Source organism: Sinohyriopsis cumingii, chromosome 6, assembly GCF_028554795.1.
Source record: "Sinohyriopsis cumingii isolate HCF-2022 chromosome 6, ASM2855479v2, whole genome shotgun sequence".
NCBI classification, from domain to species: domain Eukaryota; kingdom Metazoa; phylum Mollusca; class Bivalvia; order Unionida; family Unionidae; genus Sinohyriopsis; species Sinohyriopsis cumingii.
The window spans coordinates 149609087-149635323 of NC_142966.1; the positions used below are offsets into that span (position 1 = coordinate 149609087).

General features: G+C 34.0%; 1 protein-coding gene across 2 annotated transcripts in view; it reads right to left on the minus strand.

The window, feature by feature from the left end:
- Nucleotides 1-17765, minus strand: part of LOC149798250 (uncharacterized) — a 47509-nt gene extending 29744 nt beyond the window's left edge. For both annotated transcript variants that reach the window (XM_089963379.1, XM_089963378.1), the window contains exons 1-8: nt 17685-17765; nt 9400-9564; nt 7645-7842; nt 6337-6531; nt 4940-5176; nt 2883-3083; nt 2411-2554; nt 594-1982 (exon numbers count right to left, since the gene is read on the minus strand). In XM_089963379.1, the coding sequence (XP_089819505.1) occupies nt 594-1982; nt 2411-2554; nt 2883-3083; nt 4940-5176; nt 6337-6531; nt 7645-7842; nt 9400-9564; nt 17685-17745 (2590 nt within the window). In that variant the 5' untranslated portion in view covers nt 17746-17765. The remainder of the gene's footprint in view (nt 1-593; nt 1983-2410; nt 2555-2882; nt 3084-4939; nt 5177-6336; nt 6532-7644; nt 7843-9399; nt 9565-17684) is intronic.
- Nucleotides 17766-26237: the final 8472 nt, after the last annotated feature.

The window sequence follows — 26237 nt, forward strand, 5'->3', positions numbered from 1 at the left end:
CTCACTCGTCCAAGCCTGTCTGACTCACTCGTCCAGGCCAGTTGCACGACAGTGTCGAGACGTCTGCAGACACGTCCAGATCCTTCCCAAGCATCTAAACATTGTGTGTAATTAACAGACAGGGTTTTAGTCTAGCAGTTTTTAATTTCCTTAGAGCACACTTAAATATTTATTAAAATTAAAGCGTATTATATTTCGTTAGTGACGTAATATATATATATATATATATATATATATATATATATATATATATATATATATATATATATATATATATATATATATATATATATATATATATATATATATATATATATATATATATATATATATATATATATATATATATATATATATATATATATATATATGGGTGTGTGTGAACCTGCTACTGTAATATATTATCACACGTATCAACTCCCTTAATGCAATAAAGGAGTTGATTCAACTACTGTCCCTTCTTTTCAAGGTTAGTACAATGGAGTCTTTTCATATTATCTCATTAAGATTTGTACTTCTGTATAATATATGTATATTTTGATTCATAAGATAAAAAAATTACCAAATAAAGTATAAAATAGAAACATTAATACCTATAGTGCAGTGAGCGCCTTGCCAGCTGTCAGTGCATCCATGAATACACTTTGCAGTCTTAATATCACAGACACCATCACCAAAACATTGTCCACACTTCAGTGAACAATTCGATGACCAGCTACCCGCTTCGCATTTCAGACAATGTCCATTTCTTATATCGCACTCTGTGCCTTGTGCACAATATTCACAGCTATGGCTACATGTGCTACCCCATCTTCCGTTGGGACACCGCTTACATTCTCCACTCTCAATATTGCATTCGGTATCTTGTGCACAATAGGTACACTTCTGGCTACATTTCCTGTCCCATTTTCCAGCCGGGCATTGCATACAATTTCCACTTTCTTGGTCACATTTTGTACCATTCTCACAGTAATCACACAACTGATTACAAAATCCATCCCACCAACCGTTCATACAAACATCTTCACAGACGCCATCTGTTATATTACATTTCCTATTAATGCAGTTTCCACACGTTTTGTTGCATTTAACACCCCATTTGCCATCTTCGCAAATCTCACATTTTCCAGAATCTTTGTCACATTTCGTATCACTCTCACAGTAATCACACGACTGATTACAAAACCCATCCCACCAACCGTTCATACACCCATCTTCACAGACGCCATCTGTTATGTTACATTTCCTTTTAACGCAGTTTCCACAAGTTTTGTTGCATTTAGCACCCCATTTGCCATCTTCGCAAATCTCACATTTCCCAGAATCTTTGTCACATTTCGTATCACTCTCACAGTAATCACACGACTGATTACAAAATCCATCAAACCAACCGTTCATACACCCATCTTCACAGACGCCATCTGTTATGTTACATTTCCTTTTAATGCAGTTTCCACAAGTTTTGTTGCATGTAGCACCCCATTTGCCATCTTCGCAAATCTCACATTTCCCAGAATCTTTGTCACATTTCGTATCACTCTCACAGTAATCACACGACTGATTACAGAATCCATCCCACCAACCGTTCATACACCCATTTTCACAGATACCAGCTGTTATGTTACATGTTCTACTAACGCAGTTTCCACAAGTTTTGTCGCATTTAACGCCCCATTTGCCATTTTCACAAATCTCACATTTGCCAGAGTCTTTGTCACAGTTTGTGCCATTCTTGCAAAAAGAGCACAGTGAAGAACAGTTTTTGTCCCACCATCCAACCTGACATTGTCCGGGACATCTTCCTGTTATCTGATTGCATTTGTCTCCGCTAATGCAGTTCCCACACGATCTAGAACAGTTGAGTCCCCAGTGGTTCTCATCACAAATCTGTAAGCAAGTGGCAGTTTCGGGGAAACAGTACGATCCATTCTCACACTTATTACATTTCTGTGGGCATTTCCCCTGACCATCAAGTAGGCAGTCTTAAAAACAAAGTAAGATGAGTGCTATATATAGGCAGAAACATAAAGGTACAGTAATAAGAAATAAGTGAAATTATGGCCTCAGAATCAGGCTTGTTCAATCAATATTCTCGAAATCACTCAGATTTTTTTAATTCTCAAATTTTTCTGACAAAAGCTTTGCATGTTGCAGTGTTTGACAATTAGGCCTTTGCAATTTTCTCTATTAAAGACCTTATTTTTTCAGGTTCAGTTATGTATCAGGAATCGTTATCATTATCGCTTGTATATTTGATGCTCTGTAAGAAGCCTAACATTAATGCTTCGCTCAAATCGATATAATTTTTTAATAGACTTACATGTTAGTTAAGCTTTCAAGGAGTCAATGGCCACATTTATGTTCTACCTGATGAATTCCTCCTCATTATAACATAGAAAAGACTACGTACAATCACATCGATTATTTGTTCCGGTCCAACTGCCCACACAATCTTCATCAGGACATATTCCCTCGATTTTGTCCGATCCCACGATGGCTGATTTACAGTAACATGACTTCTCACATTCCCATCCACATTGATATGCCAGGCAGTCTGATAAAACAAACATGGAATGATTGGTGACTCAAGTATTTACAGTGTACTATGGTTCATATTAAACAGCCATTGAGATAAATTAACATAAGAAGGATGAATCAGTTGGTTCATAGGAAAAAAAGGAAAACAAATAACATTTGATTATCTAATCGTAATTATATATGCGATCCAAATATTACAACTTGATACAAACAAGGAGTGAAAATAACGTTGCTTCTGATGAGCAAAAAGCGGTATTAAGGATCAGGTTAAATTTGAAACAGATCAGAAACAATAAAATACAGAAGTCAATTAAAAGGTTCTTCTGTAAAATATGAACTCATACCTCCAAATACAAATACTTCACATAGATGCAAGATTCTTGGTTCTCTTTTAGTACCATTCAGTTCTATAGAAATCGATTCCCCCAGTGATGATGAAAAGTCTGTAACGTTTATGTATAATCCTGGGTTACCATTTGGAGCATTATATACAATCGTCCCTGTAGATCTGGCCCAAAACTTGACTTTAAAGTTTGACAATTCTCCTGCAGTAAAATCGATATTTTTTCATCAAATTAAAATCCAGCAAAGCGATTTAGATGACACAAAATATATGTATGCATTTGTACATCTCACATGTTGCGTGCCTCTAATCAACGTAACTTTAAAGTACAGGTTCAGTGAATGTATTTCTACCGATTTATCATATTTCAGTTTAATTTTATATTGCTTAAAAATCGTCAAAATAAAATTTAATTTGCTGAGATGTCGTACGTTCAAAGATGGATGGACAGTCACTGTCAATTTGTATCAACGTTACAGTAGTATCGACCATCTTAGTAGAATAAGGCGTAACTCTTGGAATGATCGTAGGGAAGTGGTACATTTATGTATTATTACTGGAATCAAGACCCCTCAGTTTCTCTTTTTTCTCTTTTTCCAATTCATTTACTCTGTCTTCGAAGTTATATCATCGCAATCTTAGGTGTTATTAAGCAACATTTTCTTTCTCCATTTTAGTTGCTTTGGATTTTACTAATTTGAGACAAATATATTTAAGAAACGTAGGACACTTAGCTTGATACAGTGGACAGACGATACAAATTTACTGTCATTTGTAACCATGAAAAGTCATGGTCGGTCTTTAGAGTTAGATGTGACAGTTTAGTGTATGTAATGATATAGTAATAATTAATAATAGACAGTATTCACTAGTCAACAACTTAGTATAATTTAAACATGCGTACATAAGGCAATACTGAGAACAGGGTAACAATATAAAGACATGATATTTTTTATTAAACAATAACAAAAGCTATTCAACTTCACTGTCATTTTGACAATTGGGGAATACATACGTTATACTGGATATTTAAGCAAATAAATCGATTATAATCCTCTTTAACAAGAGATAAACAATATAATTCAAAAACTAGTGACGAGATCAATAGTTAAGTGCCTTGAGAGTATACTGCAACTATGATTGCATACAATAATACCGAGATGTCATTGAATCCTACGTGCATGATTTGTATATATTTCCATTACATGTCCATCGTGAGTTTCAACTTTTGAACAAATTCTGATGCAAATAAATGCAAGTTAATTTATCGTTGTTCATTTTGTTTCTTTAAATTTATAGTTCAAGTTTATCTTTCTCTCTCTCTACACACACACACACACACACACACACATATATATATATATATATATATATATATATATATATATATATATATATATATATATATATATATATATATATATATATATATATTATTTCTCTCAAAATAATGTGCAGAATCTTTTATATCTTGGCATGTATCATTTAAATAATAAAATGTGGCGGGGAAAATAAATACGATGTTCAAATATGGACTAAGTGAATTTTAGATTAATCTGCTCTGTTTAGAGAATATTTGTAAACAATGTATACATGGATGACTCACGAAGGTTATATCTGGAATGAAGGAATATTGTGAGAAGTGGAAAAATTGTTTGCTGTTTTGTACTATATAAAGTTTGTATTTTTATTTTTACGGTGGAGGAGTATATAAAATGAAAGTATGAACAATCACCGATAAATGATTATTTTGTTCTAAACAACTCCTCTAAGTGTATTATATTTTGTCATAAGCACTTTTATAGTGGTAAATACTTATCCGGGGGAAAGGCTGGGGTAGGGTGGGGCAGTTTGTTGGTAGACTATGAGTTTTACGTAAAGTCAAGATAGAATACAATTAAACGGTTCATTATAAAGCATAATATTCGGTGAAATAACGTTACGAGAATGGAAGAATTACTATATAATAGGCTTTGCAATTACCCCCCATCCCCAATTCCCGGCCTCCTATAAATATTTAATTCTTCCTAAGAGTATACAGCGTTGTGATTAAATTACCTTGTGCCGTAAATCTGTTCACAATATGAATTTGATTTATGGAAAACTCATGACCTAGATCTACTCTCCACCAAGGTGAATGATCAATAGTTTTGTTACTGTGAATACATGATCCCTTGAAAAAGTCCGTATCGGTTCCACCATCCACTCCCAATTCAGCCCAGCCATCTGTTTTGTCTCCTTTTGAATATCTTGTTGAAGATTGGGTGCTGTTACGTCGATACGCCAAGTTACGACCTTTTGGTAATTAGAATGATTAAAGAAGTATTTTTTGATAAAATTCGCAACAAACGAACTCGATAATGCACGTTCAGCAAGATACTATTAAGTAGCTATGGTTTTGAAAAGCATGGTCCACATTAATAAGAAACACTAAATAATTATGCACATTGATAAAGCGTCAAAATACTAGGCTTTTGGGCATTTTCAATATCTATAAGAATCGGGTTGACACAAGGACGTGTTCAGTTATAAAGATTGAAAAAGAGACCATTTTCAGCTTGGCAAAATCTAATATGGCTGAATACGAACTGACCAAGGCAGTATACCGAATTTATATGGTCTCCGCATAATTTAGCTTATTCAGTGGTATTCCAAAATATGTATACGAGGTATGATAATGTAGTATTTCTAAGGTGTTTTTCCAAATGTCGACGGAAAGGGCAAAGCCTAATCTGATCGTCTGTTCTAAAGCCACGTGGCTGAACACGTTAGGTTGTAATTTCTGCTTGAGGCTTCAATGTTGGATTGTGTTGAATGCAAGTAAATTATTCACTCGTTATCAAATCTCCAATAAATTCAGTGAAAACTGATTAATGATCTTTCCTCAGTGACTAGAGTAAGGTGCAATATCAGTTCAACAAGTGAAGTGATACAGATTATTTGTTGAAATTACTCATCGACAGGTGATATAACATAATTATTATGCATGATTACATTTGAATACTTTGTAGATCTGGTTAATGTTTAGAAATTCATATGCCACAAAACGGAGACTATACCGACCGTAGCTGTAACTATCCCTCGTCGTGTACAGCTGGAATAATACAACCCACAGCGTTATGCCAATTAAATGTAAAAATGTGTATTCTCGTTTCTCTGTGTATGTGTTGGTGATTTATATATATATATTCTCATACCTGTACCCATTCTTTGTGTTATTATTGATCTCCATTACATATAGTGTAGACGAATTAATTAATGACAATAAAAGACCATATAATAAACGTTTGCTTCCGAGAAAAAGGTAGCTACCGGGTTATTTTTCATGACGATGAGTAGACAATGAAGTACCATCTAACACTTTGAATTTTGCTTTCTTATGCAAGATTCGGATCAGAAGTAGTCATTTACTTGCTTAAAAATTTAGTTACGAAATGTATAAAAATAGTATTCACCTCCGAATATTCGCAGGTCACATATCATCATCCATGTCAGACTACCTATTGATGATATCATGACAATGGACCCATATATGCCCTCTGTACATGAGATTTGACGGTTGGTGGAAGTGAATCCACCATCTCTAACACAGTATCGACCACTGCTGACTGAACTGTTCGTTACTTTGACTTGAAATAATTGGTTGTAATCTGTCAATAGATAAAATTCATTTGCAATTCTTCTCAAAATATTCTTGATTTAGCTTGTTCTTGAAAAGCTTATGTGAAACATAGAACTTTCGAAGATCTTTGATAAATCTGTTGAAAGTTAGACTACTTATTTTACATATATTACCTATAATGCATTTCACACATTTTAAATATTTTACCTATTATCGACTAAGATTATTACATATCTTGACGCAGTTTTTGCCACAAGCGCCTTGTTCTTCAACCTTTTCTTTTCTCATTCTAGCACCACATTGCGCATTTCTCTTGTTTTAAATGAAATGAAAATTAAATTTTGAATATATTTTGCTTATTAAAAATATGTCTGATTTTACATTTCTTTGTTTGTTATTGCAATTGTTAATCGTGTGAGTAATTTGTAGACAATGCATATGATTCAAAAGCAGAGTTTACAATATTTTCTTCTCTATATTAGCCCTGAATTCAAGTCAAAATGGCTTCGATCTACACAGATCAAAGGTAGCAAGGCGGCACATAAACAAAAAAAAAATAACAAAGCAGATACAGTGTAGCTTGGGTTACCCGATACTTATCGGCTTTCATCGCTACACAACGGACAGTCAAACCAGCGCTTATGGGTTAAAAAAAAATAGAATTTATATCAGTCATGAAGATTGCCGTACGATCATTTTAGTTTTTACAAGCCTAGCATCTTTGCTATGATGTTATAATCTCCGTGATATCAAAGGATGACACAAGATCGTATCCACTTAATCTAACCAAACCGCAGACGGTTGAATCTTTTATTGCTTTCTTCTCAGGCTGCGAAGATAGATTGTAGATAGTTCTGACACTAATCTCTTAATACTGAGCGCCAAGTCTTTAGTATGACTCGGCCGGGGTTCGAACCTGCGACCTCCCGCATCCGAGGCGGGTGCGCTAAATACTTAGGCCACCGGAACTGTGCACTTTTTTAATATTCTATAGGCAAAATCAATATGATCAAAATATTAGCTTTTAAAGGATCCAGCATAATTATTAATATTTATTCTTGCAAGTCATATTTCTCTTAATTTGTCTCTTTTTTTCATTTCTTCTACAGTCTACAGTAACAATAAGTTTAAAACCGCTTACATATTTCGTGCATTGTTATGACTAATCCGGTAATTGTATAAGTCTTTCCAAGGTTTACTTCCCACCACATGCCCTTGGTTCCATTGGTAACATTACTACACGTGTTGTAGTTTCCGTCAACTACTAAAGAAGAATTGTTGCTCATTTGAGGATCTCCAGAAGATGACTGGGTCGCTGGTTTCCTGAATGCAACGCCCCCTGCAGATGAGAAGAATATTCCTATATATGGTCTGAGTGATACTTGAGTTTAACTGTTGTGCCTATATCATCAACCTATATAATGGAATGGTTGGGTAACACGATCCAGGGCAAAAATACCTTGAGATTTGAAATATATTTTATCACTCAGACGCCAGGTTGTATCAGTAAAGAAATTGGCAACCATGTTGTAGAAACTATTGTATTTTTGATCCATTTTGTACCAATCGAACGGCTTCCGCGAAACATCTTGTCAAATCAAGAATCCTTGCCCCTAAAATTCTATAGAATTTTCGTAATGTCAACGCTAAACATAACCTGTTTCGACTTCACCGCCAACTACAACTATAGTAAGAACCTCATTTCCTTTTTGCTTTTTCAGAGAAGATCAAACCCCAACCCCCAACCCCACAAATGATTACATTCGCAGATGAATCAGTATCAGAAAACATATACATATCAATGAGGATGTTGTATAACCCAAATTTATTCTAGGCTACATAATAATAATTTGCATTTAATGTTTGCCTTCCATCATCGTAGCAGTGGAATCCTTTGACCTGTCTGTAATGGTACCACGTGCAACTGAAACTGTTCTTATTATCAGATCCAAGGAAATAACATCGATTAACATAACAACATAATATCAGAAAGTTAAGGATAGATAAAAGTAAAATAGAGTTTAAGATGGTGAGAGCATTGATATTTCTCAGTAAGAATGTATTGTTCGATTCTAGTTGCTCAAAATAGTTATTTAGCACGTTCTATAATATTTACAAATTCTCATGGGGCACAAAAAAAAAAAACACCAACGGTCCAGTTATGGATGAATAGAAAAAAGAAACATGTCTAAATTTAGGCTTGCATAGTTAATGAATCATGGAAAATACCATTGTAACCAAAATACTTCTCGAAAATGTTGTATATATTATATGCACAGTATATAATACACATATTTAATTATGTTGATAGCAAGGAGTGATCTGATCCCCACCCAATTAAAATAGATGAGGTTATACATAAATTTCAACAATGTCTACCTGAAATAAGATTCTGCATTGTATCATACACTATACCCTTTACAAATGCAATGTTCAACATTAGACTAAAACGAGAAGTTATGAAAATGAAATGATCCTAAACTTACAGCAATACTGAGCAAGAAAATCTCCTACCATTTGAAAAATTCGATACCAGTTTTGTAAACGAAATCTTCAGAGATGATTTTAGATAGCGAATATGTTTATTACCATATGATACAAATTTCACATATATAAATATATATATATATATATATATATATATATATATATATATATATATATATATATATATATATATATATATATATATATATATATATATATATATATATATATATATATATATATATATATATATATGAAATTTGCATCATATGATAATGAACAGATTCTCATTTATTTTTTTTTAACTTTCAAGTGATTAGACACGGAGATAGCAAATAAACAATGAAAATATACTTGTTAATTTTTTCCAGTTAATACTCGGAAGCTAACTTATCATGTATTCACACACCGTATTGGCATCCAGGTCCCATCCAGCCGTCTGCACAACCACTTGTACATTGTCCGCTCACCTCTTCACATTGTTCGGAACTGTCCTTACAGTTACATTTGTACATACATCGGGGTCCGAATTGAGGTTGTTCATTTTTGTAGCCGCCAAGAGGACATGTAGAATCTATAAATATTAATTCATTAGATCATCGATTAAATTGAATGGATGGATATTAAAATGTATAATTAGTTGAACTGAGGGATGAACTGATGCATACATGAATCGTCCGAAATACACAAATGAATTAGCAAGCAAAACATATTGTGTATTGTTATGTCACTTATAATAAACCCCGTTACAATACTAACGGCGGAAAATCGCTCGAGATGTGCGAAACATTTGCACAGAATATAGAGTAATAAGAATGTGCAGTTCAAGAAAGATACGCATCTCAAGCTGCAACAGTTCAAGGTCAAATGTTTTAATAGTTTTATACAACAGAGCAGATTAAAAGTTTTGTATTGCGTCGTGGATGCAGTGCTCTTGCTGCTTTCAAGTTAATGAACTTATCAAACTAAAATCAGGTATATCTGTACCAACAACAAAAAATTTTGGAATAATGGGTCAAAAATATAACCCATGAAATTAGAGAACTGCGCCTCAAGTAAAAGGAAAAGAAAATATAAAGAGGAAAAGTGTTTGTTTAAAATTGGCAGCACCGGCGGTATTTGGCTTTTGAAGTATAGGTTAATTTCTCAAACATGGCTTGTGTAACAATTAAATGTTTCTAGCATTTCATGTTGTGTGTGACATATAGGGATTCGAAATCTGAACTGAGTTTCTTAATGATCACCATGGAAACTATCACTCTCTAAGTAGTAATCCGATACTGATCTTAGACTGTCAGCAAAACTGCTTCATCTCGGATTTATTAAACAAAATAGGTGAAAGATTTTTCGAATTTTGTAATACCAGTGTACTTAATAATAGCACGATACAGGTTTTCTAAAACGCGTGGTGGCTGTAGACAGTATGTATCAGACAGCGTGTAAGATCACACAAATAAGATCTCCACAGGAACAATTGTTCTACTGACACTTTTCCAAAGTACGTTTACTGTAGAAAGAAAATAATCTCTGTCAATACTTAGAATAGAAACTTAAAATAATTAACGTTTTAAGTATTTAATTTCCCTTGCGAACTTGTGAAAATGCAAAAGAATTACAAGAATTTAGCTACTGGTCGTTGATTACGATTTATTTGTGCAATCAAATCATACTTCTCAGAAGAATTGCTGTACCGATTTTTTACTCATATATGGCTGGTTTATTCTACTCACCTATCAGATGATTGACTGTCATTGTTACTGGTGCAAATTTTGTACGATGGTGAGAGATGTATTACTTTTGCTCACATACTTTCATTCTGTCAACCACGAGTACCCGATTCTGCACAAGTATTATCAAACATCGCGCGTGTTTTGTATGTATCTGTTATTCTTGTTATTCTTGTTACAAAATAAAATATCAAGATTTTAAATTGATGCATCACATTGTAGACTTTCTCGGATGCATAATACACATATGTGCATTTTTTAATAAATCAAGGGTATGTGCTATTTCTATTTACGTATCCGTATATAATTTTGTTACATTTAGTGATTATTTCTTAGATAATGGGGATCCTGTTTGTGGAAGATATTTCTCAACCAGAGTAATTAGCCAATTTCTAGCAGCAGACATCATAATGCATAGTATTTAAGAGACCGTGTCACAGCAAGGATTCGTTTCATAAAATCGCCTTCCTTAATATCTTACGATAGGGAATTCTCTGGATACTTTCGTATACGTGTTTACTAGTTTGAGATAGGAACAATTCTTTGTTTTTTGGTGTTTTTTCTCGCATTTTGTATTGCATGGTGTGAAGTACTAGCATTCGGCTTTGAAAATCTTTCTAATAAGTCATACCAATGTGAAAGAAGGGAAAACTATGCCAATTTGAAATTAAAGGTTCGTAATGTGTGGTCATTAGGTAATCAAAGAACAATTACTTCAGTATTTGCAAGTTCAAGAACCTTTCAGTTGACAAAAACCGTTGTCTTGAAGTCCTTAGAAATAAAGGAAATTAAAGAACATAAAGCAATGCTCAAGCAGATGTTTGATTATCCAGATATGAGACCCCATTGCGGAAAGCAATATATTTAGATCTGGCATATAAGTTTTCAGTTTATGTTTTTTTATATCCATTTAAGAAAGGAGAACATAAGATGTGAGGAGTTATTTATCTTTATTAATTTCAAATCTGATTATAATAATAAAGATTACTGTATATACTTATAATTATGACATTGCTAGATTGCGAGACATTTTTGCGAATTTCTGAAACTTTCTAGATAATATACTTGATAATGTTGAATAAGAATGCGTTCAAAATGTATATACTATTTTATGTCGTAATCTAAAGATAATCCTTTGCTGCCATGAATATACTTACTGCTACTCTTTCTGGGGATAAGCCATTTGCTTACCTATAACTCTGAAACACTATTTTGTGTAAGAAAGCATTTTCAATTTCTTTAATGATTTTTTGAAAAAGCTCGGCATTGGTCATGTATTGATTTTCTAAGCGTTGTAAAAACTTCATTAAGAACATCCACAAACAACCCAAACTCTTACAATCGTAATAAAACGCCTTTGTTCGAATAAATGCCACTAATCTTCTGCAAAAGTTCGTCTCTTCTTTCGAATCACAAGGCTATGGAAATTCGCAAAGACTAAAATAGTATGCATTGTCGATGAAGGTAAACAGAAGCTACTTTGAATGAACTGATAAAATTGGAACAACTAGTCCCGGACATATAAGGCCATATAAGCATGCAAGCTGACAATTATATTTCTTGGTAAATAATCATCGTTGAAACACTTGTATTTTATCACAGCGTGGATATTCCAGTGCATCAAATTATCGACCCCATTATGGAAACTCTGTTTTCGTGTGAAATGGAGGAGGTGGGTATTTCACTAGAAGGAGCCACTGTCATAATTTAACACTCAAAAAGAGGCCGATGTTTGGGCCGTATTTTGCACAAGAGGCTACTAAAGATGAGGAAAAGTTCGAACATTGCAATTCTTCCTGCTACAACTGTTGAATAAACCCAAATTTTTTAATGAAAACATCAAGCAAGCAAAAATTAACACGTATTTCAAGAAGACACAAACCAGTATAGGTGTTCAGTTATAATTATAATTTCATGTTCATAATATGTATATCTAAAAAAAATAAAGTGTGTTTGTGCATTTAGGTGAATGGCATTTACACTGAGAATCGATTACCACCAACATCCATTTTCTTATGAACAATGTTCCATTCTTTATTTTGTTCGACAGTTTGTTTGTTGAAGGGAAGGGTTTCATTGTTTTCTTTGTTTTATTTTTGGAGGGAAGGGGCAGTGGGAGGTTAACGTCTTGACGAGAGGATTGTAGCCCAAGTACATAAGAGCTAATCGATCGGTGCCATTTCTCTTCGTTGAGTTTCTACTCCTGCTTAGAACATATTGTATTCTCTAACCTGCTTGATCTCATGCTGTGTCATTCCATATAAAATTATTTTGTATAATCATGCCTCTCTCTCTCTCTCTATCTCTCTCTCTATCTATCTATCTATCTATCTGTCTGCGTGGGTTCGAGTCCAAGGCTCGGCTAGCGTGGGTACGTGGGAAAGCCTGCCAGTAGCTTCTCGTGGGTCGGTGGTTCTTCCCTGGGTTTTTCAGGGTTCTTCCTCCACCATTAATACTGGCCGCCATGTATAGCCTATCGTGTGCTGAAAAATGGCGTTAAACACTACAACAACTACAACAACAACTCTCTCTCTCTATCTCTCTCTCTATCTATCTATCTATCTATCTATCTATATATATATATATATATATATATATATATATATATATATATATATATATATATATATATATATATATATATATGTATATGTATATATATATATATATATATATATATATATATATATATATATATATATATATATATATATATATATATATATATATATATATTACTTTTCTCTCTGTTGGTATGGAGGTGTTACATTGTAATCATAGTATATCGTGTATAGTTTCCATTTCTAAAAGAGAGCTAGCTGATTTGTAAATTTAACTGATTGTTACTTTCTGCCTGACTAGCAAGTTGCTTTTTTTGTGCACTCAAGTATGTTTCTTTGACGTTGTTACATTCATACTTTGGTTATAAGCACACATTCGAGTAGATGGGAGCGCTGGGGCAGAAGAAGCGTCCTTACTTGAGGCGCAGATTAAGTTTCTACGTATAATGAATGAATCATCATATATCACTCAAACCTTAACATTCCGATACCTCTGGATCGCCGACCACTACTACCACTTGCAGAGGTGTTCACTTCCGTGTTATTTACATGCTCACTGTTAAATATCGGCCATTCTGACCTTATGTCCATCATCTACTCAACTGTCATAATATATCATATGCAAATTCAAATCGTCTTAATTGAAACATTTTATAACCATCTTTTTTCATTTTTGCACTAAAACAATAAGACACTACTTGATATGGATTAAGTGTCAGCATAAAATAGAGATTTTATATATATATATATATATATATATATATATATATATATATATATATATATATATATATATATATATATATATATATATATATATATATATATATATGTGTGTGTGTGTGTGCTACGCGACTGACTATCTCTGTTTTGCCAATGTCATTTCTGACTTCCTAAATAACCCGTTTGGTTATAATTGTTTCATTTGTGACCACTTAAATAACCTGTTTAATTGTTCTTGTATTGAATGCGACTTCCTAAACAACATAGTTGGTCATTTATGACTTCCTAAATAACCTGTTTAGTTGTAATTGTGTCATGTGTGATCCCCTTAAAAACCGATTTAAATGTAATTGTGTCATTTGTGACTTTCTAAATTACCGTTTTGGTACTAATTGTGTCATGTGTTACCCATTAAATAATATCTTTGACTGTAATTGTGTTATTTGTGAGATCCTAAATAACCTGTTTGATTGTAATTGTATAATTTTCTTCCTAAATAACGTGTTTAATTGTAATTATGGCATTTGCTTCCTAAATAACATGTTTAATTGCAATCGGGTCATTCACATGTGGCCTCTAAAATAACCTGCTTGAGTGTAATTTTGTCATTTGTGACTTCCTAAACAACCTATGTAGTTGTAATTGTGTCATTTGTGACTCCCTAAACAACCTACGCTTATGTTATTATTTACCATGATTCTATAAACTCCAGAAATCGTTAAAGTCAATTGCAAGTGAATTGGTGTCTGAAAGAAATTTGTGCCAAAAATTTCTGATTTTCTTTAACAAACACCTGGACGTTTGCAACTAAAAAATATTTGATTGAGGAATTGAAGCACATACAAAATACAGTTTTCTATTTTGTAATTATGGATGATTGTGATTTTTCTTACGACTTCCACTATTCAATTAGTAATTCAGCTTCTTATTAACAGGTTCCAATTGGTTTGATGTAATTGAGTTAAATGAAAATGTAAGCATGCTTAACAAAACATACCTGTAATTCCTGTCTGAAGGATAGCTGTATAAGACAAGAGAATCATCACACGTATTTTCATTGTGTACTGTTCTCTTGATATGCCACGTCTATTCTACAGGCTCCAGACCAGGAAGTATGCTCATATAAAATTCAGGTCCTGTCTTACACTTGATTCGAGTAGGGATCTTTACCATTCGTACTCGCTTATAAGTCTCATCCAGTTGCAAACAAAACTCACCCTTACCAAAAACCGTTTTTCAAAGATTTATAACACAAAAAAAACCTTCTTTTTATGTTTTTTTCCAATGCTGGTGAAATCACTCTTTACGTGTTATTCCCATGCTCAAGACAACGGGACGCGGTTTATCTTCTCAGTCCCTCCTTCGCACCAACCATGGCATTGGTACTTGTGTACCTGCTAGCCATGTTGAGTAGTTTGGTACTTGTGTACCTGCTAGCCATGTTGAGTAGTAATATGATCTTCAAACATGGCATTGGTACTTGTGTACCTTACCTGCTAGCCATGTTGAGTAGTTTGGTACTTGTGTACCTGCTACCCATGTTAAGTAGTAATATGATCTTCAAACATGGCATTGGTACTTGTGTACCTGCTAGCCATGTTGAGTAGAAATATGATCTTTAGCTTTCTCCAGAGGGCTCTCTGCGTGTGTGAGACAAAATTTTAGACCTACATACATATTTTAATACAGTTGCATTGTTGTTGTCGTTGTTGTGTGCTTAACGCCATTTTTCAGCACACAATATGCTGCTATACATGGTGACTAGTAAAACTGGTGGAGGAAGAACCCGGGAAATTCCCGGTAAGAACCATCGACCCACGGGAAGCTACTGGCAAGCTTTCCCACAAACTGACAGTGGCCGAGCCTGAGACTCGAATCCACTTTGACGGAAGTGAGCTGGCAGTGATCGGGAAAGGCAAGCGCTTTAAACCATTCTGGTCACCCGGGACCCACTCCCCTCATTGTGTGTGTGTGTGTGTGTGTGTGTGTGTGTGTGTGTGTGTGTGTGAGAGAGAGAGAGAGATAGAGAGAACTTTTTTATTTGCGAAATAGATTCTACAATAATATATCTGTAATTGTTTAGCACGTATAAATAATAAAATTATAAGATATCTTATGCGAATTTAGAAGCATTATAAAGCAAAAGAAAACTGCATGTTTCCTTAATGTGATACGTATGCGTTGTCAACCTTATGATTCCTCTACTTGTGTATATGTTTGTGTGGTTAGGCTAAAGACGTAAATACAAGGGCAAACCTTGAAAAAGAGTCCAAGATAGACATAGACAGGGACAGAGAGACAGACATATAGAACAGACAGACGATGAACAGTTAGGCAAAGACCGCATTTTCCAAGTGTGATGAGGGAAGTATTGCACTTACTAGATTTAGGACATTATCGCATAAATTGAATTTATAAATAGGTCGTTACGAGGGAGTACCAAGGAACGAATAGCATAACTTGACTATATAAAATGGTCCTTATGCGGGAGTACCAAGAAAAGAATCGCTTACTTATCTATAGAAAATGGTCCTAATGAGGGTGTACCAAGGAAAAAATCGCATAACTTGAATATAGAAAATGGTCTTAATGAGGGAGTGCCAAGGACATAATTGCACAATTTGAATATAGAATAGATGTCGTTATGAGGAAGTACTAAGTTACGGGCGGCTGTATATTAGGTGTAATATAACAACCGTCAAAGATGAATATAGTTTTCCTTGTTTGTCTATTTTACAGGAATTAAAAAGGAAATATTTACCATGATATAAGAGAATGTTAAACCCAATATGCAACCAAAATTCATAAAGAATTCTAAATTCATTTTATAGATCTTATACCTTGTGCAGCAGAAAAGGTCGTACAACAATTTATTGTGTATCAGTAATTATGATTATACTGCATTCCAATTAGAACTGAATTCATTATAATATGGTTTGAAACTGTAGTCGAGGCAGTTTAAGTCGACAGAAGTGTAGTGGTGGGGGAGAAAGTGGAGGATGAGGAGAAGGAGTCAAGAGAAATTCCAGGAGGAGGAGGAGGAGAAGTAATTTGGAGAAAGGTCGGGAGGAAGAGGAGAAGGAATTGGGAGAAATAAAAGAGAGAAAGGATACAAAAGATGAATAGAAATACAGAAATACAAGGACAGGTGGAAATAAATCTCACACTGCTAATCAAGTGATGCAATATGTTTATTAAAGGGTCGAGCGGAAAAAGTGTAATTGGAAATTTAGTCATTTGATTATAGAATTGTTATTAAATTGTTATTCATTGAATTTCAACTTTTTTTGTATATTTAACCATCTAACCGTCAGCTTTACTGACTGGGGCTTGGAGCTTTACAACTATCTTTCACTAAAATTGACTTCCAACAAAATATAGTCTGGGTGTGACTTCTATAATAAATAAAATAAAATAATGGGACCACCACCACCCAGCCATATAGATCGTCTCATATATATATATATATATATATATATATATATATATATATATATATATATATATATATATATATATATATATATATATATATATATATATATATATATATATTTTGCCTTTACAGTATGCAATATGATTATAGGATCACTAGATTATAACTATTAAAGTAGTAATGCAGTTTCTTCTTGACAGTTTCCAGTTTGTTTAGTGTAAAAGTAGGATTGCATCACAATACATACCTGTAATTCCTGTCTGAAGGATAGCTGTGTAAACCAAGAAAATTATCACACGTATTTTCATTGTGTACTGTTCTCTTGATATGCCACATCTATTATACAGAATCCAGCTCTGTGCGAATAATATAGATCAGGAAGTAACTGGTCATACAAAAATTCTGGCCCTGTCATACACTTGATTCGAGTACGGACCTTTACCGTAGTTACTATCTCGTAAGTCTCCTCCAGCTGCTAACAAAACTTACCCTGATATTCCGTGGCATAATTCACCGACTTATCAGAATCTCTCTTGTTTGTTTTACTGACTGTTTTTTTTTTTAATTTAAAAAACTGCAGAGGCCTAGATCTGCGAGCGCATTAAATGACGAGAGATTTGGGTATATTCAGTGTGCAGTTAAACACGGCTTATTAGAGAGTATAGACGGTATTGGGCCCTGTGAATCTTTTCAAAAAGACATTATATGCACTTGGTGACATATACGCGTTTCAGTGTTTAACCAAAAACCTGTTTTCAAAGAAAAATCAATTACAGAATGATTTAGAGAACAGAAAAACTCTTAAATGTTTTCTATTGATACCATTGCTGGTGAAATCCCTCTTTACTTATTATTCCTATGCTTAAGACAACGCGAAACCGTTTAACTGTCAGTCCTTTTTTTTTTTTTTTTGCACCAAACAAGACATTGGTATTTGTGTATCTGCTAGCCATGTTCAGGAGCGTTATTATCATTCTCTTCCTCCAGAGGGGTCCCAAAGAGTGCGACAAAAGGTTAGTCCTACATATATTTTTTAATACAGTTGGATTGTTGTTGTCGTTGTTATGTGTTTAACGCCGTTTTTCAGCGCACAATAGGCTTTAGATGGCGGCCAGTATAACTGTTGCAGGAAGAACCCGGGAAATCCATGGTAAGAACCACTGACCCACTGGCAAGCTTTCTCACATACAGACACTGGCCGAGCCGAGACTCGAACCTATGCTGACGCAGGCGAGCTGGTAGAGTGATCGGTAAAGGCGAGCGCTTAGACCATCCTGGTCACCCGGAACCCACTCCCATCAGTGTGTGTGTGTGTGTGTGTGTGTGTGTGTGTGTGTGTGTGTGTGTGTGTGTTGATAAATATGATAAACAGTTAGGCAAAGACACACATTTTCCGAGTATGATGAATGAAGTAATGCACTTGCTATATTTAAAGCATTATCGCATAAATTGAATATAGAAATAGGTCGTTATGAGGGAATACCAAAGAACGAATCGCATAACTTGACTATAGACAATAAATTGAATATAGAATATGGTCGTTATGAGGAAGTACCAAGGAATAAATTTCATAAATTAAATATAGAAATTGGTCATTATGAGTGAGTACCAAGGAATGAATCGCAGAACTTGACTATAGAAAATGATCTTTATTAAGGAGTACCAATAAACGTATCGCATAACTTGACCATTGAAAATGGTCGTTATAAGGAAGTACCAAGGAAAGAATCTCATAAATTGAATACAGAAATGGGTCCTAATGAGGGAGTACCAAGGAAATATCTCATCAATTGTATATAGAAAAGAGTCGTTATGAGGAAGTATTAACGAACGGGAGGCTGTATTATAGGTGTAATATAAAAACTGTCAAAAATGAATATATATTTTCCTTGTTGTCCAATTTACGGGAATTAAGAAGGAAATAGGAAAAAGTTAAACCCAGTATGCAACCAAATTCAATTTGTATACTTTGCGCAGCAGAAGAGTTCGTACAATAATTTATTGCGTATCAGTAATTATAATTATACTGCATTTAAATTATTCTAGAATTCATTATAGTATGGTTTGTACATTTTATATAAATTTAATGTTATTTAATTTTCACTAAATGAAAACCATATTATACTTAACACTCAATATAACTCTTTTACTTATGTTTTGCAGTAAGACATGTTTTTATCCTGACATCGGCAGGTAAAAATTCCTTATGCGATTTATTGATTGTGAAGTTCTATGTGACCCACTGTGATGCGTTGGGGTTGGGTGCTCCCAATATTTATTTGAATTACTATGGAATTCCCACCCTGGCTCGTTTTGTAGGAAGTGAAATTAGTGATAGAGAGATGTAAAGCTCCGAGCCCCCAGTCAGCAATACCGACAATTAAATTATTAAGAACACACAGGTGAAATTCAAAAGAATAACAACCTATTTCATCACGTGATTATAGTGTGAGTTGGCTTTCTGTGATTACTCCGCCAATTCCTTTCCTCCTTCCGGCGTTCTCCGTACTCCGATTCTTCCTATCCTCTTCCCCTTTTGTCTCCTTTTCTCCTCCTCCTTCTCTCTCTCTCTCTTTCTCCAGCAACGAGGCTTGTCCTCCGCCTACTTCTGTCCTGTCTCTCTGAGACTCGGGACTTGACTACCCGGTAGTTCTGTCCCCAAAAACTTCCTTTACGAAGCTTGCTGTCCTTGAATGTACCAAGGGTTTTCCCGCCAAATCACGAGTGGCTCCCGGAGTTATTGCTACAACTTGTCAGCACGATGCTTCTCAATGACTAATTCGTTCCCAGCCCAAATGACTGTTAAATTCTGGTTCGAATTGATGGCCACACCCTTCCTCAGTTCCGATTGGATATCAATTCTACCCCAGTCGGTTCTGTTAACAGACGAGCCTCAGGCCATCCGTCAAAGCGGGGAGATTTACAACAGCAACAAGGGTCCTTTGTTCTAGCACAAAGCTTCCAACGTCTACATGTGAGTTTTAATACCTAATGGAGCGGTTCTTGTACAAACGCGAATCACCACGACAGTGCAGGGTCGACATACTCATGGCGCTAACCCATTCCTTTGATCCTGACTTACGTAATCGCGGGCAGGCAAAAGTGACATTGATGAAATGAACTTTTTGTCGTTAAGTGTGCATTATGAGATACGCACATTAATATGGGTGTACAGACAAAAGAGCGTAAACAAAGGAGAGGAGTCAATTTCACCCCGACAAAAGAGCACAGCGCATGTGGAACCTAAACTATTAGACTATTTAGATAATGTTAACATGTCATATGAAATATGAACAAACGAGGTTGCATCTTATATGACACCTATTAATTATTAGTAATTAGCGATCGTGAAATCTATAGATTTTTTAGCTATAAAACCTCCGTTACCTGAAAACAAATTAAACATGGAGAAAGATCGATTCACAGAAAGGCAAGGCGTTCTTGTTGGGCGACGGTTACAGATATCGAAAGGACATAACAAATGTTGTTGGGAGTAAGTCCTGGAGAAGCTAAAAGAGAGATGCCGTGGAAGCTAGCTACGATGTCGCAGCCTCAACGTGGTTGAGGCAACGATTTTATCCTATACCTTACAAAGGAGTAAATAATAGTGTTGTCAAAGACAAAATGATGACTGTAGTTACTACCTAAGTAGAATCATGTTTTCAGGATGTTTGGTTGATGATAACATTATGAAGTTTATATTAGGAAAATTATTGGTATGTTTAGGCTAACCGTACTTTGCAAACCGTGACAGATAACACGAGATTCTAGCAGTAATTTGTTTTCCAAAAAATGTTTGCCCTATTTGGATTTTCTACGAGACGTTATACCATATTAACTATATACTGCTATCTGTTTACCCTTCCAAATAAGGCTGCAATGTTCTAATATGGCACGTGAAAAAATCGCGGCTGAAAACGGAGTTGAACTAAAATGACGGACATCTAAACGGATATGAATGATAGAAAAGGTAGATGGTTTTTTGCACGTATTTCTACAATTATATGCAGGAATTATGGTATTAAATAAAAGGACTATTTAATTTCTTTCAGTGTATGTAAGGAACATCTTCGAATTTTTAAATAATATCCTGAAAAAGCGCCCCTCCGTTGATACACATAGTCTCATGTTAGTACCCAGTCCACAAAGTAGAGTTACTAATATTAATACAACAGTTGAAGCTCGAAGATACTGAATGGTGATGTCCTGTCAACATCCGAACACAATCACCTTCCTGATCCAACGGAAAAGGTATAGCGTCGAAAGCCATATGGGCAATACGGGGTCGAGCAGCAGAGAAGTCGAAAACCCGAGGCAGATAACACAAGATACACATCGTTGGAAACTGTCGGTCATTTATCCGCATACCGGGCATCACAACTCAGTCGAACGCCAAAGGAAACGGAAGCAGCTACTGTGTCATAATCCACACACAGACGGAGATATCCAGGTACCTCTTCGTCTTCAAACGACGACCACGGCGGGTGGTGGGGGTGGGGATACCTTCCTCCTCTTTTATTCAGGACCAGTTGATGACAACAGTAGTTTATTGCTCAGAACCCATGAGAATTTAGATCTATTGGATCGCCATATGCTGATTTGTGGATGGGACATTCAAATTGTGTCCAATTCGTTTTTATCCGGAGTTTACAATTCATGCTTTGATTAATAACAATGACTTGCCTTGATTTACTCTCTCATACTAGACAAAGCAGAACAACACACAGACGAAAACTTAGAGCTTAAACCAAGGTTGCAGCCAGCAAGAGTTATGTCTGATTTTGAAAAGGTACGCAGCGTGACATACAGCACGTTTATACGGATACACGTTTTATCGGCTATCTCTTTCACCACCTTGGTCAATGTTTCTGGAGAAAAGTTCAGGAATTAGGTATTTTGCAACTGTATCGCCACAATTAGGAATTAAGAGTTTCAGATTAAAGTAAAGCTGCATCTGGTAAAAAGTGTTGTGCTTGCAGTCGACTCTCTTACTGCATTTGAAGATTTGATAAAGCCTTCCATAATGTCATTCGGTTTTACTAAAACGCAGACTAGAACGATGCACTTGAAATAACAGGAAATCGCGACTGAGTTGAATATTTTTTTCTCACGACCGAATGTAAAGAGAAAGTTGTCTGATACACGACCCCAGGCCCGCGAACATGTTCTGTCCGGCCCTCAGGGCCAATGAAAACAACCCGGAAATCTGGCCCGTGAACAGTTATTATATTAAAGAAATTAGTGTCTGCGGCCTTCGAGTGGTTGTGCACACCATGCCTACAGTGATTAAGACTGTCCACGAGAGATAAAAGGCAATACAATTAATGTCCTATTTATGATGAAGTGTGTATGAGAGGATAAAAAAAAATCTAGGTACAATGTATGTGAGAAATTAGATTACAAAATTAATATTTTTTTTTTTTAAATTTAAGCTGAGGACAGCAAGTAGGTAAGTAAGAATCTTAGCATGTAGAATAACTCTGGAAAACGATTTGTAGACGTAGGCCTTTGAGGTGACAATTGTATTGTAAATAATATTATGTTCATATGATATAAAACGCATAAAGTTGTTTACAAAATGACTTTACTAGAGTATGTGGTAAACTATTTAGTTGAAATTTCATAGTAAATTCTAATTCTGAATGTAACTTTTACTTAACCCATCAAACCGGAAGCAATCCATTTGGAACCTGAAATAGCCATAATACACAAGTAACATAAGATATCATGACATTTAATAAATTGTATGCAACAACATGGGATACAGAGAAATTTTACACTTGAATACGTTTTGTAGTACGGAGGTGAATACCTTTATCATGCAATGTTACTTTTGATAAATTAATATGCATTGTTGTTTCCCATAGAACCTAACCTAACCATTACATCTAGCAAAGAGCGACTTGAGCTCCATACACATTATTTATGATAGGAAACTATACACAAAGGCGGTTGGTGGAGCAGTAGAGGAAAATGTAAAAATATGAGTACTAAATATAAAACCCGTATTTCCAACAAATCTTTTGCAAAAACAACGACCCATATATTCGTACACCATAAAGCTATATCCCATTAGCTGAAATAGTCACGTGGCCCCATTCATGGGTCTGGTTGGCCCCCAGAGGGTCTGTATTGCCTTGTTTACAGCGCCCAACAAGACCTTTTCACCCCTCATCATAAATATTCTTGCTCTAGCGCTAATCGTTTTATGACGAAGTGTGCATGAGAGGATAGCAGGAACTCTAGGTACCATGCATGTAAGCAAGAAGATTATTAAATTAAAATTTTGTAATTAGGTTGGGGACAGCAAGGAGGAAAGTAAAAATTTAGGCATGACGAATGACGCTGGAATAAGATTTGTTGATGCAGGCCACAAAATTGACAATTGTATTGAAATAGTTTTATATTCATTTGATATAACATGCATAAAGTTGTTTACAAAATGACTTTACTAGAGTATGTGGTAAACTACTTAGTTTAAGTTTTATAGTAAATTCTACATCTGAAAAAACTGGTAGCTGACTAGGTTTTACCAACCTATTCAGTTCTGAATGAAAATTATTTAACCCTCAAAACAAAAACGATCCATTCGGGAGCAGAGACCACCATAACACAGGAAACATGCAAGTCACCCACTTTGCATGGGGATTACACGGGTCGTAAATTGAGATAATAGATAAAGCTGGGAGATTGCAAATTTAAATAACTAACATAACGTGTGACACATCATGTACATAAAATGACTATAATACAAACTGACAAAAATACGTAACACAAAAGCTGCACATCACAATCACAATATAACACCGACGCCATAATAGAACAAAATAACACAATATGTTTAAATTTATCTAGACTGGAGTCCACATTTTACCAACTTTTTGGTCTAAAATAATCAATCTTTCTAACAAACAAACCAAAACCATTATTTGTAAAATGATTAGAATACATACCGATTACAAAATATGATGGTAAACCAAGAGTGATCCATACAGGTTTATAAATATTATATTCAGAGGAGTAAATATTTGGAGCAGAGTACATTCTTCAAATATAAAACTATAATTGATTAAATAAAATTATCAAGTTTTTTTTCAAACATTACAATTTAAAGTCCTATTTAAAAAATAAACATACCACTAAAAATTAAATTCAAACATGCAAAATATTATTGAATTATGTTATTGATTTGTTTTGATGTAACGAGGCTGAATTTATATAACCTAAAACTAAATTGTTTTATTATTATTATTATTATTATAAAGCTGGGTAATAAGATCCAGTGATGTATGGTGTTGTAAAAGAAAGTTCTTGAATCTATGCCAATCATATATCTTGTAACAAACTTAAATTTACTCCACCTTATGATAAAATGGTGATGATCACTAATTTTCACAAATATCTGCCTCTGATAAGATGGATGTTTCTCGAAAAAAAAAAGTCACTAATAGCACGTTTGAGTTATAATTGTTTCACTCTATTTTACCATTAGCATTCATATACCTTCAAGTTTATACTATCTGATACTTGATCATGGCTCAAAGTTGCTTAAAAACTTAGTTTTAATCTGTTCTATTTGGAGTTAGTTTTAATGAGTTTTACAAGTCAAGCATATTACAAAGAACAGGAATAATAAAAAATAATAAAGCAAGACATAGTATTGTTCTAGTTTTCAGTGATAAAGAGTGACCTTGTCTGTGGTATAACAAAAAATTATTAAAGCAATACATAGAATTGTTCTAGTTTATAATGATAAAAATTTACCTTATTAAAGCAATACATAGTATTGTTCTAGTTTTCAGTGATAAAAATTGACCTTATTAAAGCAATACATAGAATTGTTCTAGTTTTAGTTTTCAGTGATAAAAATTGACCTTATTAAAGCAATACATAGTATTGTTCTAGTTTATAATGATAAAAATTGACCTTATTAAAGCAATACATAGAATTGTTCTAGTTTATAATGATAAAAATTGACCTTATTAAAGCAATACATAGTATTGTTCTAGTTTATAATGATAAAAATTGACCTTATTAAAGCAATACATAGTATTGTTCTAGTTTATAATGATAAAAATTGACCTTATTAAAGCAATACATAGAATTGTTCTAGTTTATAATGATAAAAATTGACCTTATTAAAGCAATACATAGTATTGTTCTAGTTTTAGTTTTCGGTGATAAAAATTTACCTTATTAAAGCAATACATAGAATTGTTCTAGTTTTAGTTTTCAGTGATAAAAATTGACCTTATTAAAGCAATACATAGAATTGTTCTAGTTTATAATGATAAAAATTGACCTTATTAAAGCAATACATAGTATTGTTCTAGTTTATAATGATAAAAATTGACCTTATTAAAGCAATACATAGTATTGTTCTAGTTTATAATGATAAAAATTGACCTTATTAAAGCAATACATAGTATTGTTCTAGTTTATAATGATAAAAATTGACCTTATTAAAGCAATACATAGTATTGTTCTAGTTTATAATGATAAAAATTGACCTTATTAAAGCAATACATAGTATTGTTCTAGTTTATAATGATAAAAATTGACCTTATTAAAGCAATACATAGAATTGTTCTAGTTTATAATGATAAAAATTTACCTTATTAAAGCAATACATAGTATTGTTCTAGTTTATAATGATAAAAATTGACCTTATTAAAGCAATACATAGTATTGTTCTAGTTTATAGTGATAAAAATTGACCTTATTAAAGCAATACATAGAATTGTTCTAGTTTATAATGATAAAAATTGACCTTATTAAAGCAATACATAGAATTGTTCTA